The 17,833-nt window shown below is 34.3% G+C and overlaps 1 protein-coding gene across 4 annotated transcripts; it reads right to left on the bottom strand.

The window, feature by feature from the left end:
- Window positions 1-2,146: 2,146 nt before the first annotated feature.
- On the bottom strand, window positions 2,147-17,186 carry LOC114258199 (lipid droplet phospholipase 1). Of its 4 annotated transcripts, none has more exons than XM_082878928.1 (11): window positions 16,840-17,186; window positions 15,630-15,697; window positions 15,261-15,331; window positions 14,895-15,119; window positions 9,999-10,162; window positions 9,821-9,876; window positions 9,679-9,731; window positions 9,470-9,584; window positions 9,155-9,252; window positions 2,491-2,518; window positions 2,147-2,391 (listed from the first exon to the last, which is right to left on the bottom strand). In XM_082878928.1, exons 1-11 carry the CDS (start codon window positions 16,974-16,976, stop codon window positions 2,312-2,314), a joined length of 1,095 nt encoding a protein of 364 aa, XP_082735054.1. In that variant the 5' UTR covers window positions 16,977-17,186; the 3' UTR covers window positions 2,147-2,311. The 4 variants fall into 4 exon arrangements, with proteins under 4 accessions (XP_082735054.1, XP_082735045.1, XP_082735064.1 ...); XM_082878919.1 differs by having other exon boundaries at window positions 9,470-9,590; XM_082878938.1 differs by lacking the exon at window positions 16,840-17,186 and adding an exon at window positions 16,264-16,347 and having other exon boundaries at window positions 9,470-9,590.
- Window positions 17,187-17,833: the final 647 nt, after the last annotated feature.

Below are 17,833 nucleotides of genomic sequence, written 5' to 3' on the forward strand. Positions count from 1 at the left end.
TATGGTTTTAGATATTTGTAACTTGTATAATAAATGTAGTTAATAATATTATCATAATACTAGTTTGTACACTAGTATGTATACTAATTAGTGCATGTAGTACCACCGTATATAATAAGGGGCAATCATAAATGTATATATTTTTTATTATTCTTTAAATACTCAATATAATAAATTTTATTATCAAAATTACAATAATTAAAAGTATCACATGTCATGATGTCATATATATATTATTTGTTTATAAAAATTAATCACTGAAAAGGGAGGGTGAGCAATTTGATGCACGCAAAGTTTATTAATATCAGCAATGATTGAGGGCCACAATTTTTGTGGCTCAAATGGCTCAAAATTGCTAAAACGATGTCGTTTTGAGTACAAAACAACTTCAAAATTGTCAAAACGAATTAATCACTGAAAAGGGAGGGTGAGCAATTTGATGCACGCAAAGTTTATTAATATCAGCAATGATTGAGGCCCACAATTTTTGTGGCTCAAATGACTCGAAATTGCTAAAACGATGTCATTTTGAGTACAAAACAACTTCAAAATTGCCAAAACGACGTCGTTTTGGCAATTTTGAGCCATTTGAGTCACAAAAATTGTAGCCCTCAAATATTTTCCTATTAATATTGTGTTTGGTTAGGAAATTTTTAAAAAGAAAAAAAAAAGAAAAAAAAATTGTAAAATTAAATAAAATATAAATATATTTTATTCATTTTTTTTTTTCTTTTCAAATTTATTTGCCTGGGAGTGAAAAAGTTGTCAAAACTTGAAAGAAGTTTCTGGGGTGTACACTAAAATATGACGTTCTCATTGTCTTTGACTGACTGCGTGTGGACGCGGGTTCCGTAACTGACCTGATCATGCAACCAGCCAGCACCAGGTGTGTCTTTTTCCTTTTTTTTTATTTTTTATTTTTTAATTTCAAGGAATATGACAAATTTTCAAGTGTGAAAATAAAATAGAAATAGAAATAATACTAACATGCAAATTAATAGAACATAACTAAAACATGTTTCCATTACAAGTTCTCGCATGAACTTTATTGATTTTCATTTCAAGTCGTACTCCAATGAGTTATATAAATAATTTTCTCATTTCTTATTTTCTAATATTTTTTACAAAATTATAATAATATTGTTATTTCAAAAATGACCATACAAATCAAACAAACACTTTTTGAACAAGAGAAAAAGAAATTGTATACCTACAAGAAACATGTCCAATAGAAATTTCATATAGGCCAAAATTGTCTCGTGTAAAAGAGAGGATTAGATGTGTAAATTTCTTTTTCTTTTTCTGAATTTACTTTAATTTATTTTCAATAGGACTTTATGGGCACGTATGATTAGATGGATTAGAGCATGGGCTTGAAATAATTAATCCGTGGACCCAATTATCCTATATTTGTTTTAACGTTTTGGTTTAGGAATATTAATCCAATGGATAATTAATTCAACAAATTTATAAGATTATTAGTAATGGGGTGGGAGTGAGATTATTAATCCAATGGATAATTTATTCCATTAATCCAATTGGATAGTGAATATCACATTAATTTGATAAGATTATTAATACCTCACTATTGGCCATGTTTGTTTGGACGGACTGGATTAGCATTCCTATGACTAATAGTCCTAGGACTACGAATTCATTGGATTATGTATCCTATCTTAACTAATAGTCAAGTTTAAAATAATTAATCCGTACTTTAATTGCTTAACCAAACATCAGATTAATAATTTTATTGGACTATTAGTCCAATCCCAAACTCATATCCACCCAAACAAACATGGCCTTAGTGTTGTGAATCAAACATGACCTATAAGAATTAAGTCTAACTATTAAGACATGTTGATAATTTACCCCCCTTAAATAATTAACAACTATGTTTGAGGTGAAATTAATACTCAGATTTTCACGCTCAAATCGTAGATTCCGAAGAAACATGGGGAAAAAATATGCAAATTAAACTTCATTACCTAATTTGTTTTTACAAGAAACACCGAATACACCTTTGCAACCAAACAATGCATCAAGTGCCATTATTTGGCAGGACAGTTTGCCTGGGATTTTTCAACATAAAATGAATCTTCTAGACAGCACAATCAAAACTTTTCCACGCAAAAGATTCACAGAAGGATTCATGAAATATTACCGTTGCCTCATTTCCATTCTATCCATAAATATTGCATGTTCATGTACACTGGACAAGATAAATGAATAAACAAAATTTCTAATAGCAAAGTATTCCTTAAACCATAGTTTTTGGTAGAGTTGGTTAGCACTGAGAGCCCTGACCACTTTTCTACCTGCAACCCAAAGTCATAAATACAACTCCTGTGATCCCCCCAAAAAATGGGGATTTTGGCGCATCGTAGCTTTTACCTAATAATACAACATGCATTATCAGCTGCGATGCAACAATAGAGTCAGTGTGGGACTAAACAAGAAAATTATCAATCATATGTTGAATGACATCTGCACCTTCAAAATGCACGAGTGGATCTTTGACCTGTCAGATATATTGTCAAAAGGGAAAATCAGCTTTTGAATGCAGAAATATTTTTATGAAAAATTATCGTACAAAGGATCAGTGAGGTAGTTGTTTTGTCTGAGACATGGAAGATCAGATTTTAGTATCAGCAACCCAGATGTGAAATCAGGAGCCATATGATAAAAACACATTTAAGCTCCCCTGTATATACATAGAGTTTTCAAAAAAAGCCGTGTACACCACACATTATGCAACAATTGAACAACATAAACGATTAACATAAATACACCCTACCTACAAACAACAGAATTTACGCCCCATCTTCCAAATTTTCATTACTGGCTGAAACAGATAAATCAAGCCATTTGTAATATTAAACCAAGCCTTATGTCTCAATCAATTGAGGTTGGTTACACAAATCATTTTCTACCATTATGTTCTACAAAAGATTATAAACTCAGTTAAATCAAATATATTTGTTAAAATTCACCTACTACACACCTACCACTACCACCTACTACACACTCACCTACTTCACCTACTCTTCACCTACTCCATACCTACTACACACTCACCTATTCTCTTCCCACATCCTCTCTTCTATATATAGGAATCATTGTAATATATCAAAATAATAAATCAATAATACAATCATTTCTCTTTATACATTAAATTTCTACATGGTATCAGAGCAGGTTTAGAACCTACTATTTTCGCTTCCCCGGCGGGCGGCAACATCATCTTAGCCGCCCGCCGGACCTCAACCTATTCCGCTTGAATTTTCTACACATACCTTGATCACTCTGCATGTCCTTCCTCCTCCTGCTGCTGAATACTGGTTTGCAACTTTGCTCGGTCAGTTCAATTTTACACAAGTTCCTATCCTCTGTCAAAGAGAATGGATTGATGCAACCCTCCGAATCTTCATAGCTAAAAAACCTTAGAAGACACCTTTTGCAACAATGGTGGATGAGGACAATGAATCATCATCGGCTACAGTCCTCGATCTCACAAGCTTCCAGCTACACGATCTCGACTCAGTCGAGCTTCCACCGAGTCTGACCGAGTTGGACCTCACCGCCAATCGACTCTCCACCTTGGACCTCCGGATTGCTCACCTTTCCAACCTCAGGAAGCTCTCTCTCCGCCAGAACCTCTTACACAGCCGCCACACCCATTTCTCAGCCTACTCTCTCTCTAGATCGAGAGGCCATCCTTCTTCTTCAACAAGCCAGCACTGCCGCCGTTTGCATAGACCTCCATCGCGGCTTCAAGCAACACCGCCGAAGACCCAACCATCAACTTGTTGCAACTTCGACAGTCGTAGGCGTCGCGGCCCAAGCTGCCACTCACCTTCGGTGCTTCTCTTCAGTGTAACGAGCAGCTCCTCACAGACCCAAACACATCGGAGCTCCATTCCTACTGATCGTAGCTCTCTCAAATCTATGGAGCTTGAGAATGCCATCACAGATCGACGAGTGCTTGTTCTCAATCTTAGATCTGTAGTCTTTGATCTCCGACCTCGGATCTGAGTTTAACCACTATGACTCCGCCGTCACGCGAATCAACAACGGCTAGTTGTCGGAGTCGTTGAAGTTGTCTCTTCTGCCTTAAATCGCCTCAGATCGTCAACAGCATTCTCAAGCTGGTGTGTTTTACTCTCTAGTTGAGAGAGTCTTGCACTGAGCCCATCCACCACATGTAACAGAATCAATGTAGTTCATAGAACTGGAATTTCTGACAAGGGAAGGGCGAGAGTGAGAAGCAGCCAGGGGAGGAACAGGACGAAAACCATAGGTGGGATGGGGATCAAATTCTTCATCGCTTTCTTCGTCGGGGTTAAAGAAGTTGAAGGAGGCTTTGTCTTTGGATCCAGAAAGTTCCATGATTTGCTTGTCCCTGCACTCCGATGACTTCATTGATCCAAATTCAATGTATCTGAACAACAATCAAACCTTCTCCACTCATTTATTTTATTATTATTTTATACAAACCCTACTTTACCCACTTTACCTTTATTTATTTTATTTTATCAAAAAAAAAAAAAAAACAAACAAACAAACAAACAAACAAAATTCCATTTTTTAGAAATCTCTCTCATTTTATCACTTTCCAACCCACCAAGGCACATGCTTTCGCCATTAATTTTTTATTATTATTATTATTATTATTCTTATTACCCAAAAAAAAAAAAAAAAAACCATTACAAACAATTTACAAAGTTGCACAACCAACCATATTTTATTCATCTCAGGGAACAACCCCGATCACCCTTTTACACACACAAAAAAAAAAAAACAAACAAAAAAAACAAACAAACAAAACAACCACATCCACAGTGGGATTTTTCTTCTCTACTCTGCCGCCGGTCTCTTCTTCTTGCCTCCGTCCTGGGCGGCCCTTGACGGTGTTGCCTCCGTGTTTCCCACACCACTGGGCACGATCACTATTCCCTGCTCCTCCACCGCAGCATATGGCGGACCTCCGAATCGGAACATCACGGTGGCCTTCCGCTTCAGCTCCTTATTTTCCGCCTTTAGCACACTTATCTCTGCTCGCGCATCCTTATACATGCGTTGGAGCAGAGCCGGTTGGGCGTTTAGCTGCTGCACCTCATTTGTTCTACTTTGCAGCCGGTGCGACAAGTTTGTGACTGCCGTCATGGTCTCCACACATGACTTCAAAGTATACTGATTGGCCTCAATATCAGTTTGCACCACCATTTTTTGCTCCACAGACCGCATAGGAAAGTTCAACGGAGCAAAATCAGAGGTGTTTGGTTGAGGTTCACGGGCCATCGCACCAGTTATCTCTCTTGTTGACTCGTTGAGGTCTGGAAAGAGAGTGAGCAGACTACGGGACGAAGAGGCCATTTTCTGGGCAACCGAGTGTTACAGAGTGTTTCAAGATTTGCAGCTCTTAGAGACAATCTCTCAGAAAACGAATATCTCTCTCAGAAAATGAAGAGTTTTTCAGAAGTTTTTTCACAAGGTTTTTTGTCTTCGCTTCTGCCTCAAGCACAGCCTCCGCCTCAGTTTATAAAGACCCTGACGAAGAGGCAGACACGCGCATCATGCGCCGCTCGGCGCTCGACGACAACATGGGCGCGCCTTTTGATGGCCCGTCTTTTGATGGCACGCCTTTTTATGGATTGGGCACGCCTTTTGATGGCACGCCTTTTTTGACAGATTGGGCACACCTTTTGAGGGTGCGACTTTTTAGGGGTCCGACAAGACTCTGTAAACTGTCCCGACATTGATTCCGGTTAGCTCCTTCATGGGTCCGACAAGACTCTGTAAACTGTCCCGACATTGATTCCAGTTAGCTCCTTCATGGGTCCGACAAGACTCTGTAAACTGTCCCGACATTGATTCCTGTTAGTTTCTACAAGGGTCCAGCAAGACTCTGTAAACTGTCACAACAACTGTCACAACATTGTCTGCTACAACGGTCCGACATGACCCCATAAACTGTCTTCTACATCGGTCTGACACCGCCATCCAGTGTCCTCTACACCGTTATGACACCACCATACAGTGTCCTCTACAACGTTATGACACCCCCATACAGTGTCCTCTACAACGTTATGACACCACCATCCAGTGTCTTCACCAATGGTCTGACACGACCATACAGTGTCTCCTATCCTCTTTTATTTTTATGTATTTTCTTGTTTTGTTACTCTCTCCAAACTCAAGTTGGTTAGTTCCTATCCCCCTTGAGTTTGCGGGGGGCTGTTAAAATTCACCTACTACACACCTACCACTACCACCTACTACACACTCACCTACTTCACCTACTCTTCACCTACTCCTCACCTACTCCATACCTACTACACACTCACCTATTCTCTTCCCACATCCTCTCTTCTATATATAGGAATCATTGTAATATATCAAAATAATAAATCAATAATACAATCATTTCTCTTTATACATTAAATTTCTACAATATTCACATTTTTTTCTTACAACATCTCATGTCAATTTAGGTCTCTTCCCCCCTAGAATTTTCACTTGGGGTGATCACATAACTCTTCTTTTCTTTTGTATCTACCGGTTTTAAACGTATATAATCAAATTATCGTAATTTGTTCTCTCAATTTTTCTTCAATCAGTGCTGCTTCACCCATTTCATAAATATATTCTTTTTATTTATATTATTTTTTGTCTTATTGTACATCTATTTAGCATCCTCATCTCAACTATTTTCACTTTATTAATGTCTTGTTTATTAGTTGCCTAACATTTGTCCCGTAAAACATCCTTGGCCTTGCATTGTTTTATAAAATTTTCCTATCAATTTTGTTAGTATTCATATATGCCAGAAATACTCCTCCACTACAGCCAACGTACTTTGATTATATACGTCACATCATCTCCAACCTATCATTCTTATTATTATTATTTTTTATCAGCCTATCCATTCTTATTAATTATCAAAGCTAAATAATGAAATAGTCACTCTTTGGTACATCCTGAATTTCGATCTTCACTTCTCTACTATTTTTACATCTATTACATTCCACATATCTAGTTTTAATCATATTTATTTAAACTTTTTTGACTCAAGTGTTCACCACCAATTTCTAATTTGGTGTTTATTCCTCTTCTAGTTTCATCTAGTAGGACAAAATCATCCGCAAACTGATTATCTAACACTATTCCTACAACTCTTAAATGAAGCTCAATCAACTCTTTCCTACAATTTTATTGAAGAAGTCATTAAATTTATTACCTCTATAGTAGTAGCTATTTTTCATATCTGCTTTACTTTTATAAATAGGCACTAAAATACTTTTTCTTCATTCCTCAAACATTTTCTTAGTCATTAGAATATTATTAATAATTTTGTTAGCCAAGATACCCCTCCTCAAACATTTTCATCTTCTTTAGTGCAATTTCCACCTCACTTGTCATTTTGCCACTTTCAAAGCATCATTTTTTAATTTTTAACTATGAATTGTATTTCATCATTCTACCACCAAGTTACTTTAGATAATATTTTCCCTTCAACTCCCCAAAGGCTTCTTTAAAAAATAATAATAATAATTTAATACATTCCACTATTGTATTTGACCTTATTAGTATCATTTTCCAAATTTCACATTTATTTTATCCTTAAAAAGATTTCTAATTCATCACCTTTGAGATTGATTCTTTTTTTTTCTTTTTTTTTTTTGGTGATAAATATCATCACCTTTGAGATTCTACCATCTAGTTCATGGGTTTCTAATATCTTTATGGTTTGATATTGCCCTTAATATATATATATATATAGTATTGTTAGCCTATGGTATGCTGTTAAACTCTCTCTTAAGGATAACATTGCAATCTTTACATGTTAAACAATTTGTTTAATTAATATGTTCATCCAATCTTACTTGGGCTGCATAAGCCTTAATCACATTAATTAATTAGGTAGCTTGATTTTATATTTCAAAATTTTCTATTCACTAGAAAGGTCTCTAATAATGGACATGGAATGCCCAGTAACGCACAAAGTAGATCAAAGTCTACAATCAAATTATCATTACATTTTTTTTTAACGTACATAATCTCCAAATTGACTTGATTTATCAAACTAGCCAAGCATCCTAATTTTTGGTTAAAGCAACACAAATATGAAATATCTTGCCCTAGTATCTAAGTTGTGACATCACAGACAGGGCATGTGTTCAGATCTTATTGGTTAACAGAAATATATATATAAAAAAAAGAAGAGGATGAAAACTTTTTACAGAATATAGTACGTATAAGCTCTATATTAAAATGGTTTGCTCATTCATTTAGAGTGGTTGTTCCCCTATTATGGTAAAATAGTGTGCTCATTCACCCAACATTTGACAATTTAATTTTTATAATTTTCTCTTAGTTCAATAAAATTTATGGTCATGTAGTCAAGCTAGCAAATCTTTGATTCTTAAATCTACTAAATCACAATATGACCAGTTAAAGATAGCATCTCTAGGGTATGGTGTTCTATTTCTCAATTAAAAGCAATATGACCAAAAACATCAATACATTCTTGTTTCTTGGGTCTACTCAAAAACAAACATTCACCTACTCTCTTGTTTAGCATATTTTGAACAATTACTGCGTATCCTTTTTTCCTCTAAGCTTTTTGTCATGCAAATCCATAGATTTATCTACCCTAATTTCATCATATTAGTTGGATCTCCTATTTAACTCCGCCAATAGCTCTTTTACCTTCTTTATTGAAGCTTATTCTCTATTTTAAGTTTTTTTTTTTTTTTTTTTAATCAACTTATTTTAAGAAAAATTTTGAAGAACCATACAACACAGTGAGAAAGACCTGAAACTAGAAATAACATTAAATATTTGTAGACCTTCCTCATGCTGGACAACAGTGGTGAGTTTTCCTTGCAAATTTAAGGAGAAATTCCCACCAAGGCAGCGAGAAAAAAAGACAAGCATAGAAAAATTTTACAAATCAAAATAGCTTATTGCATCTGAATTATTAAGGATGTAGATAATCTTAGATAAAATTTTAGTCTTAAAAAATAAAGCTTGCTATATTTACTAATTACATATGTATATACAATATAATGTTCCCATGGCAAATCAACAGCAAGAAGGTGTACATAAATATGTGTGCATCCATATTCGCAGAGAAAGAGAGAGAGAGAGCTACCTGAATCAGACTATGAGCAGCAGACTTCAATTTGCTAGAGTGAAAACTGACTTCTACTTTTTCCCATGACACACGGGATAGGCCAGTCACAAGTTCCTCTGAATAACACAGTCCAAGCAACAATTTCAATGCAAGGTTTTAAGAAATTCAAAGTGAAAGCAAAAATAAAACCAACAAAATGTTTAAGAATGCAATGCCGCATTAAGCAAGAAAGTAAAACCCAGAATAGCAACAGCATCTAGCCATAAATAAACCTAAGAATCTAAGATACTAAAAAAGCTATACTTTGAACTATAAGTTATTGAAGATACCAACCTTCTAGCTTGTTGGGACCCTCATCTTCTATTACAACGGATTCACATTGCTCAGTATCATATGCCTTACAGTGTTCTTCATATACTACATGTGGATATTTTTCATTTAAAGAATCCTGCCACTGAAGAACAATATAAATGTTTGTTCATTGAACTGCAACCAGAACGTATAGTGTGTTCAGAATATGCATTGCATTCTAAACAAAATACCTTAGGAAGTTCACTGTTACGTCTAATTGATGATGTTCTCCAGCCCACAATATCTGATTATTATTTGTAAAGGGAAACAAGGAAAATATAACTACATAACCACATAGAAATAAGATCTTCATCTACAATGTTAACAGGATACGGTCATAGCCAACATTTGAATATGCCACTCGGCGTTTGAATGAACGTAATGCAGACCTGCATCAATGAGTTGGTTGCCAAATTAACAATAAATACTGGGAGGCTTACTGATGAGGACATCTGAAGACATCCCATGTATGAAACAGCAATTCACTTAAGAAAGGGTTTAAGCAATATACATGAAGTAAAATTCACCGTAATCTTCTAACATGCGTTTGAGTAATGGAGGCTTTCCACCATCATTATCAGTAAGAAAAAGGTGCCGGCCCGTTCTCCTAAATATCAAATGAATAACAAGAACAGCAGCTTTCTCAAAGACAGGTACACCAAAAAGAAAGGGTACCTGCATCAAGAAAGAGGGGGAGGGGGGGGAACAAAAAACAGAAAAACAAAGATCAATCATAAATTCATAATGCAACAAGACCATAGATGGATAATCTATATATAAGATATTTATATTTGCCAAAAACTGCTTCAGATAAAATATAGTAAGTTAAAGTGATCAGTGATCATTCGGATCTATCGTCAGGATTAGAAACTGAGTTCCATACAGTATAAATTCATAAAAGAATCAAGACGAATTAAGTTCGTTTATTAACCATCAGATATGCAACAAATTTAACTAAACTCTTTGGAAATGTTAGCCAAAGGTTTCAAGTTTCAAGTTTCTTAGATATTAATTATCATTTCTAGCATACGACCATGCTCACCATGTCACAAAGCAAACGCACTTGAACTCTATTTTAAACATCGACTTCTCTAATAATGATAACTATGCTACCTAGTATCAACGTCATTCAATTTCATTATTTCAACCAAGTGACAAAAAAACTGCAAATTGATAAAACCTGAAGACAAATTCTCCACATCTGAGGAAAAACACTCTCGTTTCCTATCAGAAAAACAGTCCCTGGCAGTGCATATTGTGGTCAAAAGGCAATACAACCGCCTCATCCCTCTAGGGAAGTGTGCTTGATGGCTTGCTCTTGCTCCATTCTTGTTTAGGCACTACCTGAATTTAATTACTTGGTAGCCTAGGTGAATATGCGAATGGATAGAGACTATCCTTCCTACATATATAGTCTGACCCTTCACATCACATGCATTCATAGTTTTCTTCCCTTCCATTTTATTTTTGGTAATTATACTATCCTCCTGCTACTACTTAATTGAGCTCTTGACTTATCAAGGTTTCTTCTTTAATATACACCTCAATTGAGTCAAAACTGATATTCTATAGAAAAACACTAAGACGATGTTTGTTGAAACTTATAAGTCAATTAATTTAAACTACAGCTTTAAAAGGTCTAATTTAACTGTTTGGTAACACTTATTGGCTACCAACTTGAACTCTTTTCCAGCTTATAAGCCATTAAAAAATAAAATAAAATGAATTTTTTGGAGCTGATCCGGAGGAGCTTTTTGGCTTAAAGATGCTCATGGACTATTTTGTTAATTACAAGTGTGCCCATTCATAATGTCATTACTCTTGCCCGTGGACTGTTTACCTTTTTATAAGTTCAGTTGAATTGATGTGTTGAAGTGAAAAATAGTAGTTGAAATTTCAACATATATGCCTAATATAAAAATAGCAAAGTTACAGAAAACAGATCACATTAACACTTACACAACTTGTGAGGGCATTTTGGACAATTACACAGAAAACAAATAAATAAAATAAAAAACTTTTTTGGCAATTTATTTACCAAATATGTTCAGCTTTTTCACATCTTATACAAAAAGCTCCACCAAAAATGTTTACAACTTATTCAAAGCTTTTTAAATGGGTTTGCTTGGTGTAGCTTCTTGCAAGCTAAAATCTGGTAATCAAAAGGCACCCCTTCCCCTGTTTGCTTTTAAATAATCATTTTTTTTCAACTTGTTTAAGCCATTTGCGTCTCTTAAGCTGTAAGCAAAAGTTGTACCAAACAGTCCAACACAAATTTTCAAAATAAATAGAGCTATAAGAAATCCCATAAGCTACAACAAACAAAGCCAATCTAAAAAAATCATAATCTAAAAAAAGTAGGAAGGCTGGCTAGGGATTTGGTCCAGTTGAGTTTAATGTGGCTAGTTTGGGCAAAAATGAATAGGCAGTCTTTTGCAGGCAAAGAAGTTTCAATTTTGAGTTTGAAGAGTAGATTGCTTTCTTTTTTGTATAATTGGCTTTTTGGGTTTAGGTGACCCTGTATTTGAATCAAATTTTGGACTTTGTAGAGGCCTTGTAATAGGCATTTTGATGTATAGATGGTATAGCTCTTTTGTACACGGGCTGCACCCAACTCATCCTTTTAAATAAATAAATAAAGGCAAATTTCACTTTACACTGTTGTCATTTGGCCTATATGCAAATTACCCCTCTTACTTGGAAATAACCACATAGCCCCCTTGTGATTTGTGGACTGAAGTGCACCGTTAGGCCCGTTAACAATTAAATGGAAAAGAGTAAGGCCTCGTTTAGGAAGAATTTTTTTTAGCAACTTTTTAGTTTTTTGGCTAAAATATGATGTTAAAAAAAATTATATATTTGGGAAGAACTTTTTGACTTTTTACGAAAAGATGTGCAATAAAATAATATAAATAAAGTTAAAAAGAGTAAATTGACATTTTTGCCCTTCAATATTGCTATTCAATCCGTCACCACATGACTTCATGTCAGGTGAAGTGATGCAGCAGAAATTATTGCAGCATGTCAACTATATAGGCTTAGGTGATATGGGGAAATGAACACATATTGCTACCTTGACCCATTTTTTTATGTAAATTTTTTTTTTTTTTTTTAAAAAAAAATCTACAAATTGGACTTCACCAATTTTGTAATTCCAAAAATAGAGTCCTACAAAAAAAAATTATTGTAATTTGATTAACGAAAATGTTTTCTTATAAATTGTGGAATGTAATAATTATATTTAAAAAAAAATTCAAAAAGTCTTTTCAAAACCCATCACGAAACAATTTTCACAATTTCACTGATAATTGTACATCTGTCCAAACTGTTTTCAAATCTTCATTAAAAACTCATGAACACATCAATAATACCAAAACAAATGCAAAACACTATTTTTCCAAAAAAATATATAAAATGTTATGCTATAATTTACGAATATGTTATGTTAGAATAATTTACGAAAATGTTATGTTGTAATTTGTGAAATGTAATCAGTTTGTTTGGTTTGGTTTTTTAGGATTTACTTATCAGAAAAATAGAATTAGAAGTATTTTGTACTTTTGTTTTGCACTGAATTATTTTAATATTGTAAGCAATTTACTTCAGTATTATATACACCTAACATAAAAACACTGGGAAAAAAAAAAGAATGTGTGAAAAGAATCACGAGAAAATAAAATAGCAACAATAAAAAAATAATGTTAATCAATACAGTACATTTTCTGTGTTGTTGTGTAATTATTGTATAATATATTTTGTTACAAATTTTGTAGAAACATGCATAAAAACAGGTCTCTCCAGAAAAGTACATAAAAATTGTTATTTGTAAATGTACTCACTCAAAACCAAAAAAAAAAAAAAATACAGAAAACCGAAAACAAACTTTACAATTGTAGGCTTTTTGTACTTGAACACAATGACTAATTTTGTACTTGAACATAGGTTTTGACATAAAGGCTGGGTTCGGACACAAATTATAAAAACAAAAAGGAGGGGTAAAAAGGTCATTTGACCTCTGCTAAGGCCACAGCTCATGTGATTGTAACATAGGGTAGGTCTGTAGGTTAAAATTGTAGGCTTTTTGGCTTTTTTAATAACTTTTTAACTTTTAGGCTAAAACAATCTCATGCCAAACGAGGCCTAAATACCCCTATATATAAGTAATCTAAATGTGTGAACTACAGATCTTTTAATCATTTTTTTGAGAGTCAAAATGCACTTCAATCCCATGTGCTTTATTCCATGTGCGATTTATCCCCTTGAAATTTGAAAATGAGCATATAACCCCCTTATGTTTGGCACGTGTTTCACACTCACTATTAAGTTAGACGAAATGTTTAACGGTACACTTTAGTCCACAAACCACAAAAGGGATTATGTAGTTATTTCCAAATGAGAGGGGGTAATCCGCACATTGACAAAAACACAAGGGGGTAAATTAAAATTTGTCCCCAAAAAAAACATTTCCAAACATACCCTAAGGACCTCCCATGTTGAAATGGATTCTCTTTCCTAGTATTCCTCCATCCGGTGCTTTCCTTTTTTATCACCACAAAGATTTCAGTATGTAAAATATATGCACAGGTTATTTTATTAGAAAATAAGAACAGATGACCAAACAAAAAAATAAAATGAAAATAGTTTAGAGTTTGACATTCAAGACCATCATGAATAATTTTGTCCCAAACTTGTCTCCCCAAGACCCCAAATTCTGTCAATACAGAGGTTCATTCAACCAAGACTAAGGTACTTGGGTACGGGTGTCGGGTGCGGATATCTATTTAGAGGTCGGACTCATCAAACCATAAGTTTAAAGCTATGCGGACTTGACAAAACAATGTCATATTTTTATATTTTTAATCAAGTGTGTGAAAAAAAATAATGCTACATGTAACTTACAGTATCAAAAAGACATTTATAGCAATTATACAATAATATATACATATAATACTAGTGTTATATACAATTATATAAGAAGTATCCGACACACATCCCATACCCTTATCCGAGTGTTAGGTGTCCAACACGAGTATTTGATTTATTTTGAAGAATCCGTATAACATAGACCAAGACCCTCTTAACAAGTGGCAAAGCTCAAATATCCAATTAGGCTAGGAATTTTTCTTTAGCTTCGTCCATAAATACAGTAAGAGGAAGTATGGAAGAGTTACTGAGGAAGCATTCCCGTATAAAAATTTAGAACATCACCTATCCCTTTACTAATTACATCATATCTCCCTACCCACCCTGATCGTATGCACCATCATGCAAGGAGAACGTCACCTATCCTTTTTAACAAACTCATACAGTTCTTCATATTATCAACTTTAGCCATTTGTCAGCTACATGAAGGATTCAGTATTGTTCAGTATGATTGAAAACCATGATGAAAAAGCAAGAAACATACCTGCTTATTACCCCTTGAACCAAGATGAGGTGTAGCAACGGTAATGAAGTTCATAGGCTCTAAACCACCTATTGTACCCTTTGATTCCTCTTCACCCTCCACAGCCTCCCTTCTAGAAGGTCTATACAATTTCCCAATGACATACCTTGCCACTAGTCCTCCAACTGAATGTGAAAGGAACGAAATCTTACGTAAACTTTGCTTAAGTTTAATCACATCAAGGACCTGGAATTTATACATTCTGTTAATATCAAACTGCATGCAGTATGTCATTTTGAGAAAACTAAGCAGATTTAGAACTTAAATTCAAGTAGTCCGGCTGAACTGTAAATGTAAAGCAAACCTAAAGCAGAGAGGAGAACTAACCTCCTGTGCCAATCGCTCCCCCATTACATCCACACCATCTAATGAAAGCTTGGCCGTATTTCTTTGACCACCTGCAAAGCAAGTCAATAGTTGAGTTTTGACCAAGGGGTCAATCATTCCATTGATGCCTACATTCAGGCAACATAGAACATTTTTCCATCAGGTTCCTCACTTTTATTTATGAACTTTTTCTTTTGTAGCAGGAGATCAATTACAGTAAATTACAGCAGCTATCCTAGAAATTACAGTAATTTACAAGTTTCTTTTTTCTTGGAAAAGTAATTTGCAGTTTACAATATCTTAGGCACTTTCTGGCAACCTTGATTTTAAAAACAAATACACAAACAGAATTGTTGAAAGACTCCTTACAATGAACGTATACTTTATCAGGGAGCATTCTAACAAACTGCTCGGCAGCAAACTTCCAATCTGCAGAACTGCAAAAATAATGTATCACCAGTGTAAACATACCACAATAACAAAGTTTTCAATCAGAAGTGGAGCAAAAGTAGATCCACAGAGAGAAGCATTCCAGTCCACAAAAGCATCATGAACGTTTGCTCAGACCGAAGACAGCTCCCAGAAAAATTTTAAAGAACAACCTTTTTCCCAATCAATCTCCATCATTAGGAAAAGTATCATGCCTATTTAGTTGGATTTAAGCCAAAGCTTGAAAACTGAACATTATGCTTTCTCTAGAAAAACTTTGTCAACTGATATATTTTCCTTCCCATTGAACAATGAAAAATAAAAGTTAACACTTTCAACTAATATATTAGGGCATGCTTGAATGTCCAATGGAAAATTTAACTGCCACATTTGTGTCTTTAGTATGTAACCTTCACTACAACAAACCCATAATGTGAGTCCAGACATTTATGAAAATCAGTGTTTTTGACAGACCGATGTGAAAACAATAAGCGAGGATAAGAAAGAAAAACACAAGTGACCATGGCAAAGAAAAGCTATGGGTTTCAGTGAACTTGGGCTAGTTTTTCTTTACCATCTCCAAAGCACAGGACATCCAAAACACATCCTTGGATAATCAAGAAAAAAACTATGCTTCCGAGCTCAGAAACTCCCAAATCTATAAGACGACAAAAATTGCAACTTCCTCAATTATTTGCCAAATACACAGGCAAAATATCATCGAACAACAGGAATTTTTCCCTTAAAAAGGATAGTAGCAAAATCTTTTCAAAATAACCCAAAGTACATTCGATGCTATATTTTAAAAAAAAAAAAATTAAAAAAAAAAAAAAAACCTCCTAATCGCTGAAAATGAAATTGCGGTCAAAACAGAGGGTAAATAAAGAAGCAAATGTTCAGAAATCCCAAAATTGCATTCTTTATCGTATATTCAGGCAATTCAAAGACAAAACCCTCCATTGTAATTCTAAATCGCGAAATCAAAGATATTAGGGGAACAAAAAAAAAGTAAAAGGTCTAAATCATATCAAACAGTAATTAAAAAATCCACCTTTATCTTTCAAACAAATATCATCAAAGCCAAGATCCAATAAAACAATTCACAGAAATTAAGAACATATGAGTTTATATATATATATATATATATGACCTTCCGAGAATTCCATGCATCATGACCACCAGATGATCGGCTGAAGAAGCATCAGAATTGTTAGAACTCCAAATATCTTGAGCTCCATTGACCGATTCCGATGAACACACTCCGTTCTCCACTACACGGTTTTCCATTTTTGTCAGTTAAGGATCACCAACTCCGCATTTGGCTCGCGATGATCATAAATTTATAGACAATCGGAGACGGAGAGTGTAAACACGAGACGAGTATGAAAGTTGGTTGCGGCAAAGCGACAGAGAGCTCTCCTTTTTTTTCTTTTTTAAGCAAGAGAGGTGACCTTGGAGCGGAGCAAAGCAAAAGTGCGTAACGAGCGGTGTACGGACGTTGTAGTTTTTAGGGCTAAATTTATATTAGTTTTACAGTAACATTATAAATTTACATTTAATTATTTAAAAAATTATTTAAAATTAAATTTATTTTATATATAAATTTTATTTCAATCATATATTTTTATTCGGAGTAAATTTGAGATTCATACATATGAGTCCTAGACTTATGTTTTAGAAGAAAAATGCTTGAGACTCTAATTTTTTTAAGATCCTCACAAGTCCCTTTGAATCTCCACTATTAATATATATATATGGATATATATGGAGCCCATGCCATCTATGGTGGAGGTTCAAAAGAAATTGTGGGGTCTTCAAAAAATAGGGTCTTAATCATTATTATTTTTAGAATTGTTTAACATTATCTAACTAAGTATATTTTTTTACTTTTTATAAAAAAATGAATAATGCAATAGAGATGTAATATAATTTAAATAAAAAATAATATGATCTTAATAAAATAAAAATATATACTAAAATAGCAAATAATTCCTTGTTTTAGGGCAAATTACATATACACCCCTCGAGGTTTGGCTAAATTACAGATACCCCTGAGGTTTGAGAAATTACGAATTCCCCCCTGAATGCTATATTTGCATAAGAAATTAGGGGGTAATTTGTTATGAAATATAAACCTCAGGGAG

This window comes from Camellia sinensis, chromosome 1, assembly GCF_055761805.1.
Source record: "Camellia sinensis isolate YWXY chromosome 1, ASM5576180v1, whole genome shotgun sequence".
Lineage (NCBI taxonomy): Eukaryota > Viridiplantae > Streptophyta > Magnoliopsida > Ericales > Theaceae > Camellia > Camellia sinensis.

What these genes read in the sequence shown, in the direction of transcription:
- LOC114258199 (XM_082878919.1), bottom strand. Translation starts at nt 16,976, where the DNA reads ATGGAAAACCGTGTAGTGGAGAACGGAGTGTGTTCATCGGAATCGGTC. An exon ending in TGATAAAGTATACGTTCATT is followed by an intron (nt 15,332 to 15,629) that starts GTAAGGAGTCTT and finishes CTTGCTTTGCAG; the next exon opens with GTGGTCAAAGAAATACGGCC. An exon ending in TACGGTGAATTTTACTTCAT is followed by an intron (nt 9,877 to 9,998) that starts GTATATTGCTTA and finishes TCATTGATGCAG; the next exon opens with GTCTGCATTACGTTCATTCA.